This window comes from Amphiprion ocellaris, chromosome 16 (assembly GCF_022539595.1).
Source record: "Amphiprion ocellaris isolate individual 3 ecotype Okinawa chromosome 16, ASM2253959v1, whole genome shotgun sequence".
Lineage (NCBI taxonomy): Eukaryota > Metazoa > Chordata > Actinopteri > Pomacentridae > Amphiprion > Amphiprion ocellaris.
The window spans coordinates 19,315,423-19,333,494 of NC_072781.1; the positions used below are offsets into that span (position 1 = coordinate 19,315,423).

The 18,072-nt window shown below is 38.9% G+C and overlaps 2 protein-coding genes across 2 annotated transcripts; one reads left to right on the plus strand and one right to left on the minus strand.

Annotated features, from left to right (window-relative positions):
* The first annotated feature begins 104 nt into the window (after positions 1 to 104).
* Positions 105 to 8,701, plus strand: dennd10 (DENN domain containing 10). The gene is made up of 10 exons (XM_023277121.3): positions 105 to 263; positions 346 to 400; positions 1,603 to 1,799; positions 2,408 to 2,487; positions 2,568 to 2,716; positions 4,449 to 4,560; positions 4,642 to 4,742; positions 4,904 to 5,011; positions 5,094 to 5,188; positions 5,277 to 8,701. Exons 2-10 carry the CDS (start codon positions 355 to 357, stop codon positions 5,442 to 5,444), a joined length of 1,056 nt encoding a protein of 351 aa, XP_023132889.2. The 5' UTR covers positions 105 to 263; positions 346 to 354; the 3' UTR covers positions 5,445 to 8,701.
* On the minus strand, positions 8,700 to 15,729 carry sfxn4 (sideroflexin 4). Its single transcript, XM_023277136.3, has 14 exons — positions 15,560 to 15,729; positions 15,382 to 15,447; positions 15,255 to 15,311; positions 15,141 to 15,167; positions 14,153 to 14,207; positions 13,568 to 13,593; positions 13,427 to 13,480; positions 13,293 to 13,355; positions 11,181 to 11,249; positions 10,981 to 11,071; positions 9,413 to 9,528; positions 9,247 to 9,332; positions 9,043 to 9,160; positions 8,700 to 8,966 (listed from the first exon to the last, which is right to left on the minus strand). The coding sequence occupies exons 1-14, from the start codon at positions 15,596 to 15,598 to the stop codon at positions 8,889 to 8,891; spliced, it is 945 nt and encodes a 314-aa protein (XP_023132904.1). The 5' UTR covers positions 15,599 to 15,729; the 3' UTR covers positions 8,700 to 8,888.
* Positions 15,730 to 18,072: the final 2,343 nt, after the last annotated feature.

An 18,072-nucleotide genomic window follows, 5' to 3' on the forward strand; every position in this document is an offset into this window, starting at 1 on the left:
GCCAGCATTTTTTTTCTGGTATTTTAAAAATCTGAAGAACCATGAATGCATCATCACGGCAGACGTATGGCGGGCTGTGATTGGCTGTGAGCAGCGAGTCTCCTCCCACAATCCCGGAATAAGGAAGAGATTTCGCAGAGAGGAGGAAAGTCTGTTGACAGCAGAAATCACACCCAGTTTACAGACAAGTTTGAACATTTTCTGTCTTATTGAACTCACCTCGGATCGCACTGTGGTGTTTGGACCTTGCAGGAGCTTTCAAGGTAACTCACAGCTGCATTAGTGTCCACAGAGGAGCAGGCTGCCGGTTGGTCTCCTGCTAACTTGTGTTTCGAACTCTTCCAGGTATGGAATATGGCAACGACTGAAACGCAGTTCATGTTAAGCGTCGGGTTAATCGGTAAGTTTCGGTTCTCGGCTCATTTCTCTTGCTCCTTGGTTGGTTGTGAGGTGAAGTTTTCGTCTCATACCGTCTGAACCATAGACTTTATATACAGTCTATGGTCTGAACGTGCATTAGAGTCACATGACAACAGTGTGACCTGATAGCAAGGCTTCACTGCTGCTGCAAGTGTGACCCGAAAGCATCCAGACCACACTGGGATGCTGATTTGCTCCCAGAAAACCTTCACTTAGACTGTTTCTGTCAGTCCCTTGATGTGTTCAGGTTCATATACACTACCAGTCAAAGGTTTAGGGTCACCCAGACAATTTCGTGTCTTCTATGAAAACTCACACTTTTATTCATGTGCTAACATAATTGCACAAGGGTTTTCTAATAATCAATTAGCCTTACAACACCCTTAGCTAATGCAATGTAGCATTAGAACACAGGAGTGATGCTTGCTGGAAATGGGCTTCTACTCCTATGTAGATATTCCATTAAAAACCGTCCGTTTCCAACTGCAGTAGTCATTTGTCACATTAACAATGTCTAGACCAGAGGTGTCAAACATGCGGGCCAAAACCAGCCCAGCGCCAGAGGGTCCAATCTGGCCCACAAGACGACTTTGCAAAGTGTAAGAAGAAGAGACGACATCAACTGCAAATTGTAAATTTGTAGAACTGTAAATTTGAAATATTTTCAAGATCTTGACAAGTTGTTTTGATCATAAACTAAAATACTAGATTGTTCAGTTCCAGATGCCTGTGACTAAATGTTTTGTGCTTTTGTAGATACACTGTGATCTGGTGTCATAATATTGTTAAAACTGAACTTATTTTTCTTAAGATTTTCAGGTTGTTTGTAGTCTTTTGTTTAAAAAAAAAAAAAAAAAAAAGATCCTCAAATAGTAACATTTTCAGAATGTACTTTTTTGCACTAAAACAAACGTGAAAAGTTTGAAATTGTTGTTATTTATAGGTTATTATGCTGTGATTTTACTGGTCTGGTCCACTAGAGATCAAACTGGGCTGAATGTGGCCCCTGAACTAAAATGAGTTTGACACCCCTGGTCTACTCTGTATTTCTGATTAATTTACTGTTATCTTCATTGGAAAAAAAGGCCTTTCTTTTAAAAAATAAGGACATTTCTAAGTGACCCCAAACTTTTGAACGTTAGTGTTTGTTGCTCCTCTTTCATGTATTTTTTCTTCAACCAGAGAAAGATGTGAATGGAGACACATTGTGGGTGTGGTGTTATCCATCTGTGGGCTCTGAACTGAGGCAAGTCCTGCTCAGCAAGTGTTGTCTGACACAGGATAGCCGAAATTTCCACACCTTTGTCTTTGGTCAGTTCTGTCGTACCTGGTACTACATCACCACAGCGGAGGTGCAGGAACCTACAGCACTGAACAAGGTACAGCATCGTCATGCAGGGAAACCGTAGTCATTGATAAGTTGCCTTCAGCTGCAGATGTTGTTAACCATTATTTCCACTATTGATTAATCTGCTGATTATTTTCATGGTTAATCAAGCAGTTGTTTGGTCTATAAAATGTCAGAAAATCATTTAAAATCTTGATCAGTGTTTCATAAATTCTAAGATGTTGTGTCCAGAACTCAAAGATAATTTACTGTTGTAGAAAACCAGAAAATATTCAAATTTAGGAACCTGGAGTCAGAATTTAGATTTTTTTTCTTGAAAATTACTTAAACCAATTAATGGAAACTGTCAGAGCAGCTGATGATTAATTTGTTAATTTGATTGTTTTGTCCAGTGAGCTGCCCAAAACCCAATGTTATTCTAACTAGAGAAAAACAGGAATTCCTCACATTTAAAAAAAAAAAAACTGGAAGAAGCAATCGTTTGGAATCTTCTCTTAATAAATGACTTAAAAAGTTACTAGCAGAATAGTCAGTTTATATTCTGTTTTTAATTAACTGCTTCAGCACTAACCGTTTGTAGCTGAACATATTTCTCTGAGATATTTGTATTGATTTTTGTCTCTACTTCTCCTTTTCTAGGTCACTCATTTTTCCATAGCTGTTACAGCAAAAGACTTCAACCCTGAGAAGTATGCAGCATTCAGCAGAATACTCTGCAGGTACAGGTGTTTGTGAATAAGGAACTCTTTAATGGTCATTGTACTTCAGACAGCACTTGTACACTGAATTTGTTCTCCAGGATGTACATCAAACATGGCAGTCCAGTGAAGATGATGGAAGCCTACATCACTGTCCTCACCAAAGGAATCTGTCAGAGCGACGAAAACGGCTCGTTTCTCATTAAGGATCATGATGTTCGGAAAGCGTACTTGGCAGGTTCAATCAAAGGTAAGACATCATGTTTGTTAGAGGGAAAGATTTTACCCACCTTTGTCTGATTTCTCTCTCATCTTTACACAATTAACTTTTCACTGTCACAGTTGATTTATTGGTCATCCGAAGCACAATCTACTGTTTCACCATTTTTATTAATGATTTCAGTCATTTTTAACCAATTGTTAACTGGCTTGTCAAATGTGAAGTGGTCTGGCTTGTTGTCAGCTATCGGGTTTTTCCTGCATAGGAGGAATTTTTGGCAACCCTCCTAAAGAGGTTTTGGTTGCGTTAAAGGCAACTCACCATTAAAAAAATGATCAGAATTGAGAATATTGTTTGAGAATATTGGCTTTGTTCAATGGAGTATCATTTAGTCAAGCACATTTGACATTTCTGTTTAGGAAATGTTCAGAAATAACAGGAAAATACATAGGTTTCTTTCAAATATGGCAACACAGTCATTATCTTTACTCTACGGAGGCCTATCAGGCTTTCTTTTGTGTTTAGTCACCCTCTAACGGCCCTTCTGAGTGAGGACATCCCTGTATAGATGATGGTAAATCAAGTATCTTCTTTCACATCTTTTTTTACATGTGAAACAAGAAAAGCACTCAGAGAGCGCAGTACTCCGCCAAGGCTGCTCAGTCATTGTATGATTTCCGACGGATAAGTCCCGATAAGTCTGCAGCAGTGGATTTGTAGTAGGATCACAATCGTGATTGTCAGCAGGCAGCTGACGTAGTGTTCACTTGTTGTCATAGTTATAGTGACGCCATGCCGCTATCTTGCAATGATACAGAAATCTTTAACAAATCTGTGGATCCAGATTATAAGCCGCATCACTGCCAAAATCCAATCACTTGGTCCGTGTGTCATTTCTGACCTTCCCTGAAAATTTCATCCAAATCCGTTAATCCATTTTTGGGTAATGCTGCTAACAAACAGACAAATATACGCCAATCCTCACATAACTCCTCTGCGTTCCTTGGCAGAGTAATAATTGATTAATCAAGAAAATATAAGTAACTGGTAAAATTAGTCATTAGTTGAGGCCTTAAATCATGGTAAAGTAAGTTGAGCCTACGAGAAAGTATCACTAGTATATGTGAGTGTCGGTAGAGCTGCATCTAGCATTGGTTTTCATTATTAATTGCTCTGCAGATTATTTTTTGAGTAGTTGAGGAAGCATTTGGCCTATAAAATGCCAGCAGACAGGGGCGATCAGAAAGCTGAGTGTTTAGGGTGCATACCACATGAACACAAATGTCCTCAGCAGCATTTCCCTGGTTCATTTCCTGGCTTGGGATCATTTGCAGCATTTCATTCCCCTGCTCTCTTTCTCCACATTTACTATCTCTCTCCAATGCCACTGTAAAATCAAGGTATAAAAAAACTTCTAAAAAATGTCAGCAGATAGTGAAAAATGGCTGTCACGGTTACAAAATGTTAAGTAGAGGAATGCAGAAAAAGCAATTTAACGTTTGTCCTCACCTGTGAGATATATATATATATATGTATATATATATATATATATATATATATATATATATATATATATATATATATATATATATATATATATATATATATATATATATATATATGGGGACCTTTTTGCATCCAAAACAGCCAGACAACACAAGAGAAACTGAAAGTGGTTCATAAAACTGCTCTTGGCACACAGCCCAGATTCCTCCAGAGATAAAAGCTGGTCATCCAGTTTATTGTTTCCGCTCTATCTCAGATGTGGTGTCTCAGTTTGGCATGGAGACAATCATCCTGTACACCGCTCTGATGCTGAAGAAGAGGATCGTCGTCCATCACCCTCGGATCGAAGCGCTGCTGGAGTTTACAAGGTGAATTTAAGACTTTCATCACTACTTGGTGGTGGAGTATGTTGTCATATGTAGGTAAGTCTTTACTCTGTTTCTCCTCAGAGTTCTGCCGGCGCTGACCTGGCACAGGAAAGACTGGTCCATCCTCCACCCGTATGTGCACCTGACCGATGCTGAACTTGAGGATTTAAAGAAATGTCCTGGTGAGGCTGCCTCCTGCTGTATTATCTTAATTACCAGGAAATCTTTGTGCAGAGTTTCCTCCTCACGGCTAGAGATTAGCCACCATCTGTGCTGCGATTTCTGTGATGTAATGGTGAGAAAATGAATAATTTATACTCCAATATGTTGGTTTTCTCCACAGGATACATCGCAGGATTTGTAGATCCAGATGTCAGCAACAGATCGGACTTGTTCGATGTGTTTGTGAACCTCTCAGACAGTGTCATCACAGTATCCCAGAGTGCCAAAGGTACAGTATGTTCAGACGGAGAGCAGTATGTTTCTGGGAGTGCTTTGATCCCCTCATACTGATGTTCAGTATGTCACCACAGAAGCCATGGCGATGGGGAAGTTGCATAAGGAGATTGGGCAGCTGATCGTTCAGTCTGCAGAGGATCCTGAGAGTTCAGACAGTCAGGTCATTAAGGTGAGAACACTGAACTGTACTGTAGTACTCATTGGCTGTAAGAAATATTGTCCTAAATCTAACAAGATGTCCACATGTTCATTTACAGGACATTTCTGTCAAGACAAAGGAGATCCTTGCCAACCTGGTTGCCCTGGCTAATGAGTGTGAAGACTCTAAAATCACTCTGGAAGGTTTAAAGCAGCATCATTTCCCTCCGGCCACAGAGAACTTCCTCTTTCATTTGGCAGCTGCCGAGCAACTCTTAAGGATATAAACATGTTTTCAGGTGCTCCACTGCAGGGTGACATCAGTGAGCATCCTCTTCAGTGTAGAATTTTCGATCATTACGGTATGCTGAAAGCCACTTCCTTACAGCGATCTTAAAGAGAGGAAAAAAAAGTGTCACTGGCATCAGGTTTGATCAAGGTAGCTCTTGTAACAACACCGGGACCACAGAATGAGAGGATAAGCTTGACAGTATTCAACAATTTTATGGCTGACAAATTCCATGAAAAGACCAAAACCAAATGCATCCAAAGCATGATCTTCTCCGTACCATAGAGCTTCACTGTTTCCATAAGGTTGCTAAAGCACAACAACAAGCAAATGGCACATCTGTCAGTGTGATGAACTGGCCTCTGGACAAAAAGAATGAGGGTGAAGATTCGAGAACTCAAGGACAATACACAAACCATAGTGACCTGTCAATCACATGGTAGCTCTACCAGAAAGCACACTCTGAGTCAGTTTTACTCTAAACACAACCGTGATTTATTATATTCATAAAGTCTGGAAACAAGCAACTGAGACCATAAACTCATTGGGAAAATGTTTACGTAAGTAACAAATCAAATGAAAAGTAGGTTCATTTTCTCATAGGCTTCTATACAATCTGACTCCTTTTTGCGTTGTGAAGAGTCGCCTCCTGCTGGCTGTTAGAAAGAATGCAGGTTTAAAGGGATAGTTCGGGATTTTTGACATGAATCTCTATGGCATCCCTATCATTAGTAACGTACACTCTCACTGTCTTACCCCCGACAGTGTCCCGTGAGCCGAGTTCTGGTCCGGTTCTGGTCGCGGCGAAAGTAGTCCGGCAAGTTTCCAGGGTCACTTAAATAAAACGTATTTCTTCTAAAAACAGCATGTGTTCAAAAGAGTGATTTATTTGCATATCAACACATGTATCAATGCGCGCTGTCCTCCAGGCAGCGCGCATTGATTGCGCATGTGTTGTTGATATCAACACATGTACGCAGCAGTCAGCTGGAGGACAGCGCGCATTGATACGACGGGACAGGAAGTAGTGCCAAGTGATTACGTGGTGTGACTTTTTCGTGGAAATGGGTTTTGTGATGCAAATAAATCACTCTTTTGAACACATCCTGTTTTTAGAAGAAATACGTTTTATTTAAGTGACCCTGGAAACCTGCCGGACTACTTTCGCCGCGACCAGAACCGGACCAGAACTCGGCTCACGGGACACTGTCGGGGATAAGACAGTGAGAGTGTACGTTACTAATGATAGGGATGCCATAGAGATTCATGTCAAAAATCCCGAACTATCCCTTTAAGGCACTCATATTCAATCCACTTTTCAGACCTTGTCCATATGTAATCTACTTACCAGGCGACTCTCCCATAGCACTGTATTAATACGCAACTGAAAGTAGTTCCCTACAAATGCACTACTGGTTACTGTTTGGGTAGTGTTTTCTGAAGTCCTCAGTGCCCACCTGTTTAAGGAAGCTATAAAGCCTGCATTTTAAATCGCATATTTTTTCCCTTTCGATACATATTGCAGCTTAAAGTACACACAGATGCATTAATACAATTGGAACATATTACTTTGTCATAACATTGTGCCTTGCTCATATCCATTGCAGTCTCAGCAGCTCAAGTTCGTTACACCATGATGTGACTTTTCTCTGCTGCACAAAGGATTGTGGGTGAGAACAGACAGAAAAACATGCCGTCTTGTATACTGCAAAATGTGATGGGATGTCACAGGACATCCTGGTGTAGTTGGGATACTGTATTTGACATATTATGTACTGGGACACACTAAATCTTTATTTGACATGCTACATAGAGGCACCAATGTAATGGATTAATTTCAGTACTCATAATACCAGACTGTTTTCAGTAGGGTCCAACAGACTTTCTTTGGGCTGACTGCTGCAGACATAAAGATGAACCAGCGCAGTCTTGGTTGTGGTCTTTTCATAGGATTTGTTGACCAAGCTACAAAACAATGCAAGTGTCATCCTCCAACATGGGCAATAAGGAGCTACAGTTTTTGTCTGCAACATTGTGAAGTAAAGACAAATGAGCTGATCAGCTGGTACATCTGCCAGTGTTTTCCAGATGTTCTCTCCACAGTGCAAACCTCCAAACATCACAAATCTTGGATGAAATCAGTGGGTGCTCACTGTGAAGAGTCTCACCCTGATGCACCACCGTTCAAAAGTTTGGAGTCACTTAGAAATGTTTTTATTTTTGAAAGAAAAGCAGTTTTTTTTCAATGAAGATAACATTAAATTAATCAGACATACAGTCTAGACATTGTTAATGTGGTAACTGACTATTCTAGCTGGAAACGGATGATTTTTAATGGAATATCTCCATAGGGGTACAGAGGAACATTTCCAGCAACCATCACTCCTGTGTTGTAATGGTACATTGTGTTAGCTAATGGTGTTGAAAGACTAATTGATGATTAGAAAACCCTTGTGCAGTTATGTTAGCACATGAATAAAAGTGTGAATTTTCATGGAAAACATGACATTGCCTGAGTGACCCCAAACTTTTGAACAGTAGTGTATATCTGAAATAACCCAAATGTGACAAGCACTTACTATTACTGAGTTAGTTGATAGAAACTGCGTTGTACGTGGTTATCGGATCACAACTGCAATAGACATTGCACACGTGTTTTTTTTGCTTTGTTTTTTCTACGTGTCACATCTGTATTGTACTAATGACAGTGCCACACAAGTGAAATACAAGGAAACTGTGTTGTGCTATGAGACTTTTTCAAACACTTTTAGAAAAAGGTTCAAATGGTTGATGTTTCACTCATCAAGCTTCACTCACCAGCCTCTTTAATAGGTGTGAAATGTATTTCAGTCCAGTGGAACAGCTGTGCCACAAATTCGACTTTGACTTTACTTTTTTGTTATTATTGAGGCCATGGTGGGTGGCAGCAGTGTACTGGACTGTATTACATTGAAAAGTGTTCCTAATATTTTTAATTTCATAAGTGTACCTATTAAATTGGCCAGTGAGTGTATGTTGCATTATATGTCTCACTGTTTAGGGTCTGTTTTTTATTCAGTTAGATTCCTGTTGAGTACATTTTCTGCCACATTGCCAAACAGATGGTTTTGTGCCAAAGTATTTCAGATCTCAGCAAGAATATTACAGAGAAACGCTCATGTAACTTTCAAACTAAATGTATTTTCATGATGTAAGATTTGCTATATCTATAAATACATCTAATGTTCCAACTAAATAAATTTACTATCAAAAGTAGCCTCTCCCTTGTTTTATTAGTTAAATATCTTTTACACAAAATATCTCACATGAATACTACATCTGATGTTTGAGTCTGTTACACATATCAAACTTTTTCAGCCGTATGATGTTACAGGAGGATTTTACTGTCATGCTATCAGTAATTGCAGCATGTGTTGTGGTTCATTGTGTGTCTGGCTGCTCCTCATAGTCCTCTGTGGTAGAATAACCGTCCACCAGCTGCTCTGTCCTGCAGCTCCTCCTCCAACATTTCCCTCTTTATCTGTAAAACAAGGTCAGTGATAACTGAGTTCATCATGAGGAAAACATAAGAGGCGAGCCGAGGACCCTGAACTCACCGTTCCCAGTTGTGGAAAGAGACTGAATGAGACAGGAACCATCAGGCCCAGGACCAATGCAACACTTATATGCCGGAAAGGAGCAGCCAGCAAGGAGTTCCTCTGGAAAAGTCTTGTTCTGCAAATGAAAACATATTCAGTCCAACCTGACAGGGATTTTTAAACAGGAGGTCTTACACTGAACTAAGTTTAACAGTCACCAACCTCTTTAGGAGCAAAACCAGCAGATTAGGAACAGCAGCAGTCGTACCAAACAGCGCCGCTCTAGATAACGCAGTTTCCCTCACAGCCTGATAACAGAAAAAAAAAACTTAATATGGCAAGTTTTTAAAGACAAGATTTACTGCTGTCCATTTAGTCCATTTGAAACCTTTTCTGCTGCTGCTTTAGAGATTCCCACAGGATTTCCATTGCGGTCGAACACTTGGATCCCAGTTTCTGACTCCTCACTTCTGATAGTGAACACACTGAAGAAGGCCAGAGCAGCTGCAGAGTTGCACAACATGTTAGTGATGGAAGCTTGCCAGTTAAGAAAGGAACAAAAGTTAACAAGAAATGCACTCAGAGAGCGCAGTACTCCGCCAAGGCTGCTCAATCTTTGTACCATTTCCAATGGCTGAAATCTTGAAAAAATTTGTGACGGGAAGCATGGCACTATAGAATGTGGCCATTTAATATAGATGTACCCACAAACAAAATGACCTTACGCTGAGCACAAGCATGTGTTATGCATGTGTATGTTATGTACGGATACCGAATCGGGTGACCTTAATATGTAGCGGGCGGCAGGAATTGATGGGACTCAGAAACACCCCCGCAATTTAATCAATTGTTCCTTGTATCATTTCCGATGGATAAGTCCTGATAAGTCCACATCGGTCGATTTGTAGTAGGATCGCAATAATGTGATCATCAGCAGGCAGCTGATGTAGTGTTCACTTGTCATAGTTACACTGACTTCGTGCCGCTATCTTGCAATGATCCAGAAATCTTGAACAAATCCATGGATCCAGACTATAAGTCGCATCACTGCCAAAATCTAATCACTTTGTCCTTGTGTCATTTCTGACCTTCCCAGGAAATTTCATTCAAATCCATTTGTCCAGTTTTGAGTAATGTTGGTAACAGACAAACAGATGGACAAACGTGCGCCAATCGTCACAAAGCTCTGCAGCGTTTCTTGGCAGAGTAATTAAACACTATATTTTTTTGACATCAGGGTGAATGTATAATGTATAAACAGGGGTATTTACAACACTACTTATGCCGCAGTATTTTAGTTTTTATGGCACCTTATTGGAGAACTTATATAAAGAGCCTAGGTGTTTTGGATTCTTCTTTTCAATTATATGTGCAGATCAAATCAGCAGTCAAATCCAGATTTTACCTAAAGTCAAAGCCTTTCCTTTAAAGATCTTGAGAAGCCACTCCCAGTTTTATTACATCCAGGCTAGACTATTGCAGTTTGTTGTCTTATCAGAGTGAGTCAGGTATTAATATCCAGGTTACAGATGGTTCAAAATGCTTCAGCTGGGATCCTGACTGGAGCACATTTCATCTGTCCTGACATCCTCACATGGCTACCTGATCAGTCCAGGACTGACTAGAACATTTTGTTACTCGTTTAGAAGTGCTTGAATGGATTAACTCCAGCTAATCTGTTAGATGTGTGGTACTGTGATGTCTCAAGTTTAGATCAGTAGACCAGCATCTCCTCGTGGATCCTGGATCCAGACTGGCATTTAAGGTTGACCAGATTTTCTCAGTGGCTGCTTTTTAAATTTCCAATCAAAAGCATGTTTTTACTTTACTAGTTTTCTGGTTTAAGAAGCAATTTCAATGTCTACCTAGGTGTACTGGTCAGCATTATGTTGTTTAAATGATCTCTATAAAAATAACTGCCATAACTTGACCTGCCTTTCTGAATAAAAGCCTTACCTGAAAGTGGGATTGGAAATAATGACCTGAAGAATGTCTGGACTGCTGGGCTTCTTATACCGAGTCGGTTAATGAAAATCTGAGGAAGGGCCTGAAACACAAAACACAGGAAATTTACAACAACAACAAAAAGGCAACACTTGGCAAAGTCATTACTTGAAAGATTGCAGTAAATATCAGCACAACCAGGTCACACACACCCCTGCACATGACGTGTACGAAGCTGTTCCAGCGATCAACAGAAGCTGCTTCAAAGACGCTTTCTTGTCCTGGTGGTGGGAGACAAAGACAGATACAGTGAAGCACAAACAGGAGGAAAACTTTACATTAAGGACAGCAGCAAATGGAGAGTAATGAAGCATTAGGCCGAGGGACACGGACGGAGAAAAAGTAAAAACAGCACAATCAGTATTCTCAATTAATCAGGAATAAAAACTATTAACAGGTTCAAGAACTTTCATGAAGCTACAGACTCAGTGTGTCTGAGTTCAGTCAGCAGAGAGTTCTATAGTTTGAGGCTCTAACAGCAAAAGTCCAATTTTTGTTTATCACGAGCTCAGTCACCTGCAGGGATCCATCTGCAGCTCTCAGTGATGGAGAGGACACATAATAGAGATGTATTCAGGAGCACAGCTGGTTGAGGCCTTTTAAAATCAATTCAAAATCTAACAGGGAGCCAAGAGCTGATGTTTCCTCTGGTAATGAGTAGAATATCGGTGTGCTGGATCAGATGGATATAGTGACGAGTTCAAACAAAGAATAAATAAAAGGATGTACAACTTTTGATAGATCACAGAAAGAACCTAATGTCAGATGTAATCTTAAGCTGAAAAAAGCAAGAGTTAATGTGTTTGACTTATTACCACAAGTTTACTGGCAGTCTCCTTAATGTGTTAACCATCTCATTATCTAACATCTTGATGTATGCTGCCTGTCCAAAAAAGAAGTCGCACATGCTAATATTTCATTGGACCACTTTTAGCAACACAACACTCATACGCTGTGGCATCGTTTCGATAAGCTTCTGCAATGTCACAGCATTAATTTCAGTCCGGAGTTAGATTAATTTTCTACCAAGATCTTATATTGATGATGGGAGAGTTGGAACGCTGCACAAAGTCTTCTCTAGTACATCCCAAAGATTCTCAGTGGGGCTGAGGTCTGGACTCTGTGGAGGTCAATCCATGTGTGAAAATGATGTCTCATGCTCCCTGAACCACTCATTCACAATGTGAACCCCATGAATCCTGGCATCATCATCTTGGAACATGTCCATGCCATCAGGGAAGAAAAACTGCATTGATGGAAAGACCTGGTCATTCAGAATATTCAGGTAGTCAGCTGACCTCATTCTTTGGGAACATATAGTTTGCTGAACCTGACCAACCTCAGATCATAACCCTAACCCCCACAGGCTTGTAGGCACTAGCCATGATGAGTGCATCACTTCATCTGCCTCTCTTCTTACTCTGATGCACCCATCACTTTGGAACAGGATAAATCTGGACTCATCAGACCACACGACCTTCTTCCATTACTCCAGAGTCCAATCTTTATGCTCCATAGCAAATTGAAGCCATTTTTTTCTGATTAGCCTAACTGATCAGTGGTTTTCTTAGAGCTACAGAGCTGTTTATAGTCCAATCCCTTGAGTTCCCTTCGCATTTTGTGTGGAAATGCTCTTACATTCACTCGCTATAAACATAGCTGTGAGTTCTACTGTTGATTTCATATGATCATCATCATCTAAGAGTTTGTTCTGACCACGTTTGTTCTGTCTTATCATGCATGTATCAAATTGTGTGTTTTATGGTCCTTACCCCCCACCCCCCACCTCTCTACCTCTTCCCCTCTACCTCCATCCCTCTATCTCTACCTTTCTACCTCTTCTGTCCCTCTCAACCCGCCCGGCCAGCAGGCAGATGGGTCCCCCCACATTAGAGCTGGGTTCTGCTCGAGGTTTTTTTCCCTGTTAAAAGGGTGTTTTCCTTGCCACTGTCGCCTTTTGGCTTGCTCTGGGGGTCAGGCATATGGGTTCTGTAAAGCGTCTCGAGACAATTTGACTGTAATTGGCGCTATATAAATAAAACTGAATTGAAATGAATTGAATTGAATTGAATTGAATTGAATTGAATTGAATTGAAAAAATTGTTGCAGCTGAAACATATCCATCACTGCAGTAATTATCCAATGGAAGGCTTTTACCTATTTGCTTCGTTAAATTCAGGTGACGATTTTTTTTTGGATAGGCAGTGTATTTGGGGATTTCGTTTGTATTTTTATGTTATTGACATGTTTTGAAGACATCTTACCTGCTCTGTTGAAGAATTTCTGTTGGCGTGGTTGAACCCTGCACAGTAACTCTGCAGCAAAAACTGGAAGAACAAGTTATTATATAACATTAATGCTTCATGTTTTCGTTAATATGATGAATGTGCTTCATTACCTGCCAAAACAGAGCCGGTTTGACGCTGCTTTGTGGCAAAAGGCTGGCAACAACCTAGAAAAAAATGTTTTGTTTTTTTTAACAACCACTATTGAGGACAAAGGATAAAAGTGACGCTTACGTAATGGATAACACACATACCAAAGGTGCAGCTATTGGCAAAAATGCTGGATAGAAAAGGACAGACATAGAGGCATTAAAATCATAACTCTACTTTGAACTGTGACTGTGATACTACATGACACAGTTATGAAACACATTATACCCTGTGTGCTATGTACATGTTTTGGGGTTTTTCCTTGTTCAGAATGGTCCAGAAAGAATAACAGAACTGACAGGATTCTATTCATTTTCTTGGTAAATTCTCACTGATTTTGCATTTTGGCACTGGTGATATTCTCTGGCTAAAACTTCTTGTGGGTGGCTAAATTACTCTATGCAGGAAAAGCTTAAATTGAATACATAAGTAATTTCTTATTTCGATAGGAACACATCTGGCAAAAGCAGCTCTTTGCTAACTGAACACAGCTGAATAAACCTGTCTTTAAAGCTCTTAAGATGCTTTTCTAAAGTCCTGTTGACTCTACCATTATAGTTTCTATAACAACAGTTTAAACAGCTGTAATACTACACAAGCTGCATGAATTCATTGTATCCTAAGTTCATTTTAATAATGAATGAAAACTATTAAAACATTTGGAAAAGCCTTCATGTTACAGATGTTACCTGGAGGGCGGAAAACTAGTGGAAGTGCAGCACCAGAATCAGCGTGGACAGACGACTGTAAACACAAAGTAGCTTATTAAACTCTGTCAGATCACATCTGAACAACACAGCTGTTAGAGAATCAACATCAGAGGAGGAGGAAGTACTCCAGTTATGTACTCATGTAAAAATACCAACACCACTGCATAGAAATACTCTGTTACATGCAGGTTAATGTCATGCAAGTAACTGAAAGTTACATTTGTTTACAGCCCTTGTGTCAATGTTGCTTTACTTGACTACAGAAAAATATCTGAATAAATACACTACTGTTCAAAAGTTTGGGGTCACTTAGAAATGTCCTTATTTTTGAAAGAAAGGTAGTTTCTTTTCAGTGAAGATAACATTAAATGAATCGGAAATACACTCTAGACATTGATAATGTGGTAAATGACTACTCTAGCTGGAAACGGCTGATTTTTAATGGAATATTTACATAGAGGTACAGAGGAACATTTCCAGCAACCATCACTCCTGTGTTCTAATGCTACATTGTGTTAGCTAATGGTGTTGAAAGGCTAATTGATGAATAGAAAACCCTTGTGCAATTATGTTAGCACATGAATAAAAGCCTGAGTTTTCATGGATAACATGAAATTGCCTCGGTGACCCCAAACTTTTCAACGATAGTCTAGTATACAATAGATGAGAGTGCAGTGCTGTGTAATGTCACTAAAATGGTGACCCAAATAAAATCCACCACCCATTAACTTGACATTAGTACACTGGGCTGTGATACACACACACACACACACATATATATGTGTATACAATATGTGTATACAATACAGGGATTCTTCGTTAAGCAATTTGAGCAAATAACATGACGTCCCAGTAGCTACAGTGGTGATATTACACCTTGATAAATTATTCATGTTTACAAAGAGAAATATTAGTGAGTTCTCATTCATTCAGAGACTAAACCCATGTTATTTCTGACGAGACTTACAAGTGAGAGGGTCAGTGCAGATTCATCCTAGAGGAGGAAACAGACCAGAGAGACGTAAACAATCTCCAGCAGGTTTACAGCTGACTGATCACTGCGTAGTAAATATAATCTGACCTTTTTATCCTGTGGCTTTGAACTTCCAATCAGAGTGTGGGCTTTTTGTATTTCAGGCTGAGGAGAGCAGAGTCACCAGTTAAACGTCAGGTTTATTCTACTGATCTCTGCAGCAGCTGCTACTTACATCAGAGGAGAGCAGGAGGGTTGGATCAAGCAGATTAATCCACGTCTGGAGTCGACGGAAGAAAGACTGTAAAGAGGGAAGGGTGCAAGTTACCACTTACAATATTAGAGGAACTACATATCTTCACTGTCACCACTTTCAGTGATGATAACCTGCATGTTAAACTGTGTGAACTCACCCGACCCTGGTCTCTCCAGTGCAGCAGATTAGGATCCATTAGAACAAACACAACATTTATTTTTCATACATTAAATCACTGACAACAACAATACTGCAGTGCAAATCCTACAAACATGATTTTCTCATGCTGTTGAGGTCATTTAGGAACTCCTTCCGCCTTCAATCACGTGTTCAGAGTGGGGGAGGCGGGGAGCTTTATGGTGCATTCAGGGACGTCGGAAAAATCAGAGGCTGTCATTTCTGCATGCCCAAGCTGGCAGGTGACATATGATCAACACAATATTTTACATGCAGCAGCTTCTAGTTGTTGTTTTCAATGCAATCACACCGACAAACTTTTGTAGAGGAAATATCTTTTTTTCTAGCAACCATTGCGACGTTTTATTACAGCTTGGGTTCAACACTTACTGGACAATGAATATAAATGAGTATAACCACTTGAGACACCATCAACTTATTACTGCTCTATATTCTAACGAAAGGAGAAGAACTTAAAGATATGAACTGTTCCTAACAAGCATTTGACATTAGTTGTAAATGGTGTAGAAGATAGAACAATGACCACAAAAGCTATGACTGAGTTAAGTTAAATAAAGAAAGAAATATAATTATCATAAATTACATGAATGTTCATAATCAAGATGTGCATCCTAAATTGTTTCAGATTGTGATTTTGATTCCAAATCGATTCCTTGTTCAGCTATTATTCCTACGGGACTTGGCAAAGCATTGGATAGCAAAAACTAGATTTAGAGACCAATGCAATGAAATAAGACAAAAATATCAGATGAGTAATTAAACTGATGGAAGGTGATTAAGAGCTGGTACAAATCAATGAAAACAAAACATAAACAGTTTCACAACCTCAAAGCCTGATTTATTTAGAAAAAAATGGCACATCTTTTCCATATATTTCCAATAAGTGGACATCAAGCTAATACTTTGTACTGTGACTTGTGGGCCATTCCAGAATTTGAGGGCATTTGATCTTTAAAGTTTTTTGAAAAATTAACCTTCTCTTTTACAATTTTCTGCTACATATTTATCAATAGTAGGTAATAAACTATCAAAGGCCTGATTGGCTGAGCTTGGTAAAATTTGTATTAGATGTTTATTTGTTGTTTGCTAACCCCACTCTAATCAGTAACAGGGTTGCTATCCATGCTAAAGTTGGCTTTTTCTCAGAGTAGAAGCTAGATATTTAGCTAGCTGTTACTGATAAACAAGAGGACAAACTAACTGATAGAAAACAGTCAAGAAAAAAGTAAAAAAAATATGTCTTATCCTGATCAGATGAATACCAGGGTTACATGAGGTAGAGTGAGACATTCAGTCAAGGCTGACTTTATGAAAATATGGAATATAGAAGAGAGGAAATAGCTTTGCTCTACCCATTCTTTTGGGAAACTCATGATGTTAATTTCATCTATCATGTGATTCACTGTGTTCTTCTTCTTCTACCAGCTAAAAAGGTTATGCTAACAGAGTTGTTGTTGGGACACACGTTCCATGCAAAATAATTATTTAAAATATGGGTCATCATGTAATTGTGGGACTTTTTGTAACATAGTTGACAGGTATCATAGTTGACATTTTTGCTGCCTTCAGACCAAAAATCAACACATAACTATAACCAAACACCACAGAGCATTTTCACAGAAAGATTCTTCTAAATATTTGATATACAGTTGAGTAAAATTGAAATTGAAGGCTATTTATAAAGATATTGTAGTAAACCTGTTGACATGCAATAAATTCACACTTGACTCACACTACTTTATATTAAATAACTCAGAAAGCCTTGGAGTCTTGCAAGTCTTTTCTTCAGGAGGAAATGACATCATGTGGAGCAGGTCATGTGATCTGGAATTAACACACTTCTTTGAGAGGTGTTTTTGTAAAGGGTAAGTTAGTTGAAAGTGATTTCTCAGACACAGTTACAGTTTGTTATCTTCCATATAAAATTTGAGAAATTTGATTTCCTAAAAAGAAATGCCTGTCATGATTATCTCAACTTCATAAAAAGAACACAATCAAAAACTGCTTTTGAACAAACTAATTTTATTATTGTTTAGTTAATTAGAAGGTGGTTGTTATTAAATTTGGACAGTTCCAGTAATTTTTTATTCATAAATGATTGCTTCCATAATAAATAATGATGAAATTTGTAGAGACATGATCATAATGAACATAAAAAACCTTAGTTGTTTTTTTTTTTTTTTTACTTTTAATGAAAATGTATTCAAGATACATCCCATGAACTTCAAAAGTCCCTCAGTCATAAATTGACCCATATTATGTTGATGAAAAATAAATGTTCCCACAATTACAAGAGACATCAATGAAAAAAATAATACCAAAAAGGGGAAATTTAATTTTAATTGTTTTATTTGAGATTCAATTTGGTCACTAGGGGGGTGGGACAAGAGAAAATGGAATTTTAGGGGGAACTCCAGACTGATTTGGTATTTTTAAAAATATTTTCAAATATTCTTTTCTCCTAGTTTTTTT

What these genes read in the sequence shown, in the direction of transcription:
- dennd10 (XM_023277121.3), top strand. Translation starts at nt 355, where the DNA reads ATGGCAACGACTGAAACGCAGTTCATGTTAAGCGTCGGGTTAATCG. An exon ending in AACCTACAGCACTGAACAAG is followed by an intron (nt 1,800 to 2,407) that starts GTACAGCATCGT and finishes CTCCTTTTCTAG; the next exon opens with GTCACTCATTTTTCCATAGC. An exon ending in CAGACAGTCAGGTCATTAAG is followed by an intron (nt 5,189 to 5,276) that starts GTGAGAACACTG and finishes GTTCATTTACAG; the next exon opens with GACATTTCTGTCAAGACAAA.
- sfxn4 (XM_023277136.3), bottom strand. Translation starts at nt 15,598, where the DNA reads ATGGATCCTAATCTGCTGCACTGGAGAGACCAGGGTCGG. An exon ending in ATTTCCAATCCCACTTTCAG is followed by an intron (nt 9,529 to 10,980) that starts GTAAGGCTTTTA and finishes GCAACTCTGCAG; the next exon opens with CTGCTCTGGCCTTCTTCAGT. An exon ending in CTAAAGCAGCAGCAGAAAAG is followed by an intron (nt 9,333 to 9,412) that starts GTTTCAAATGGA and finishes TTCTGTTATCAG; the next exon opens with GCTGTGAGGGAAACTGCGTT.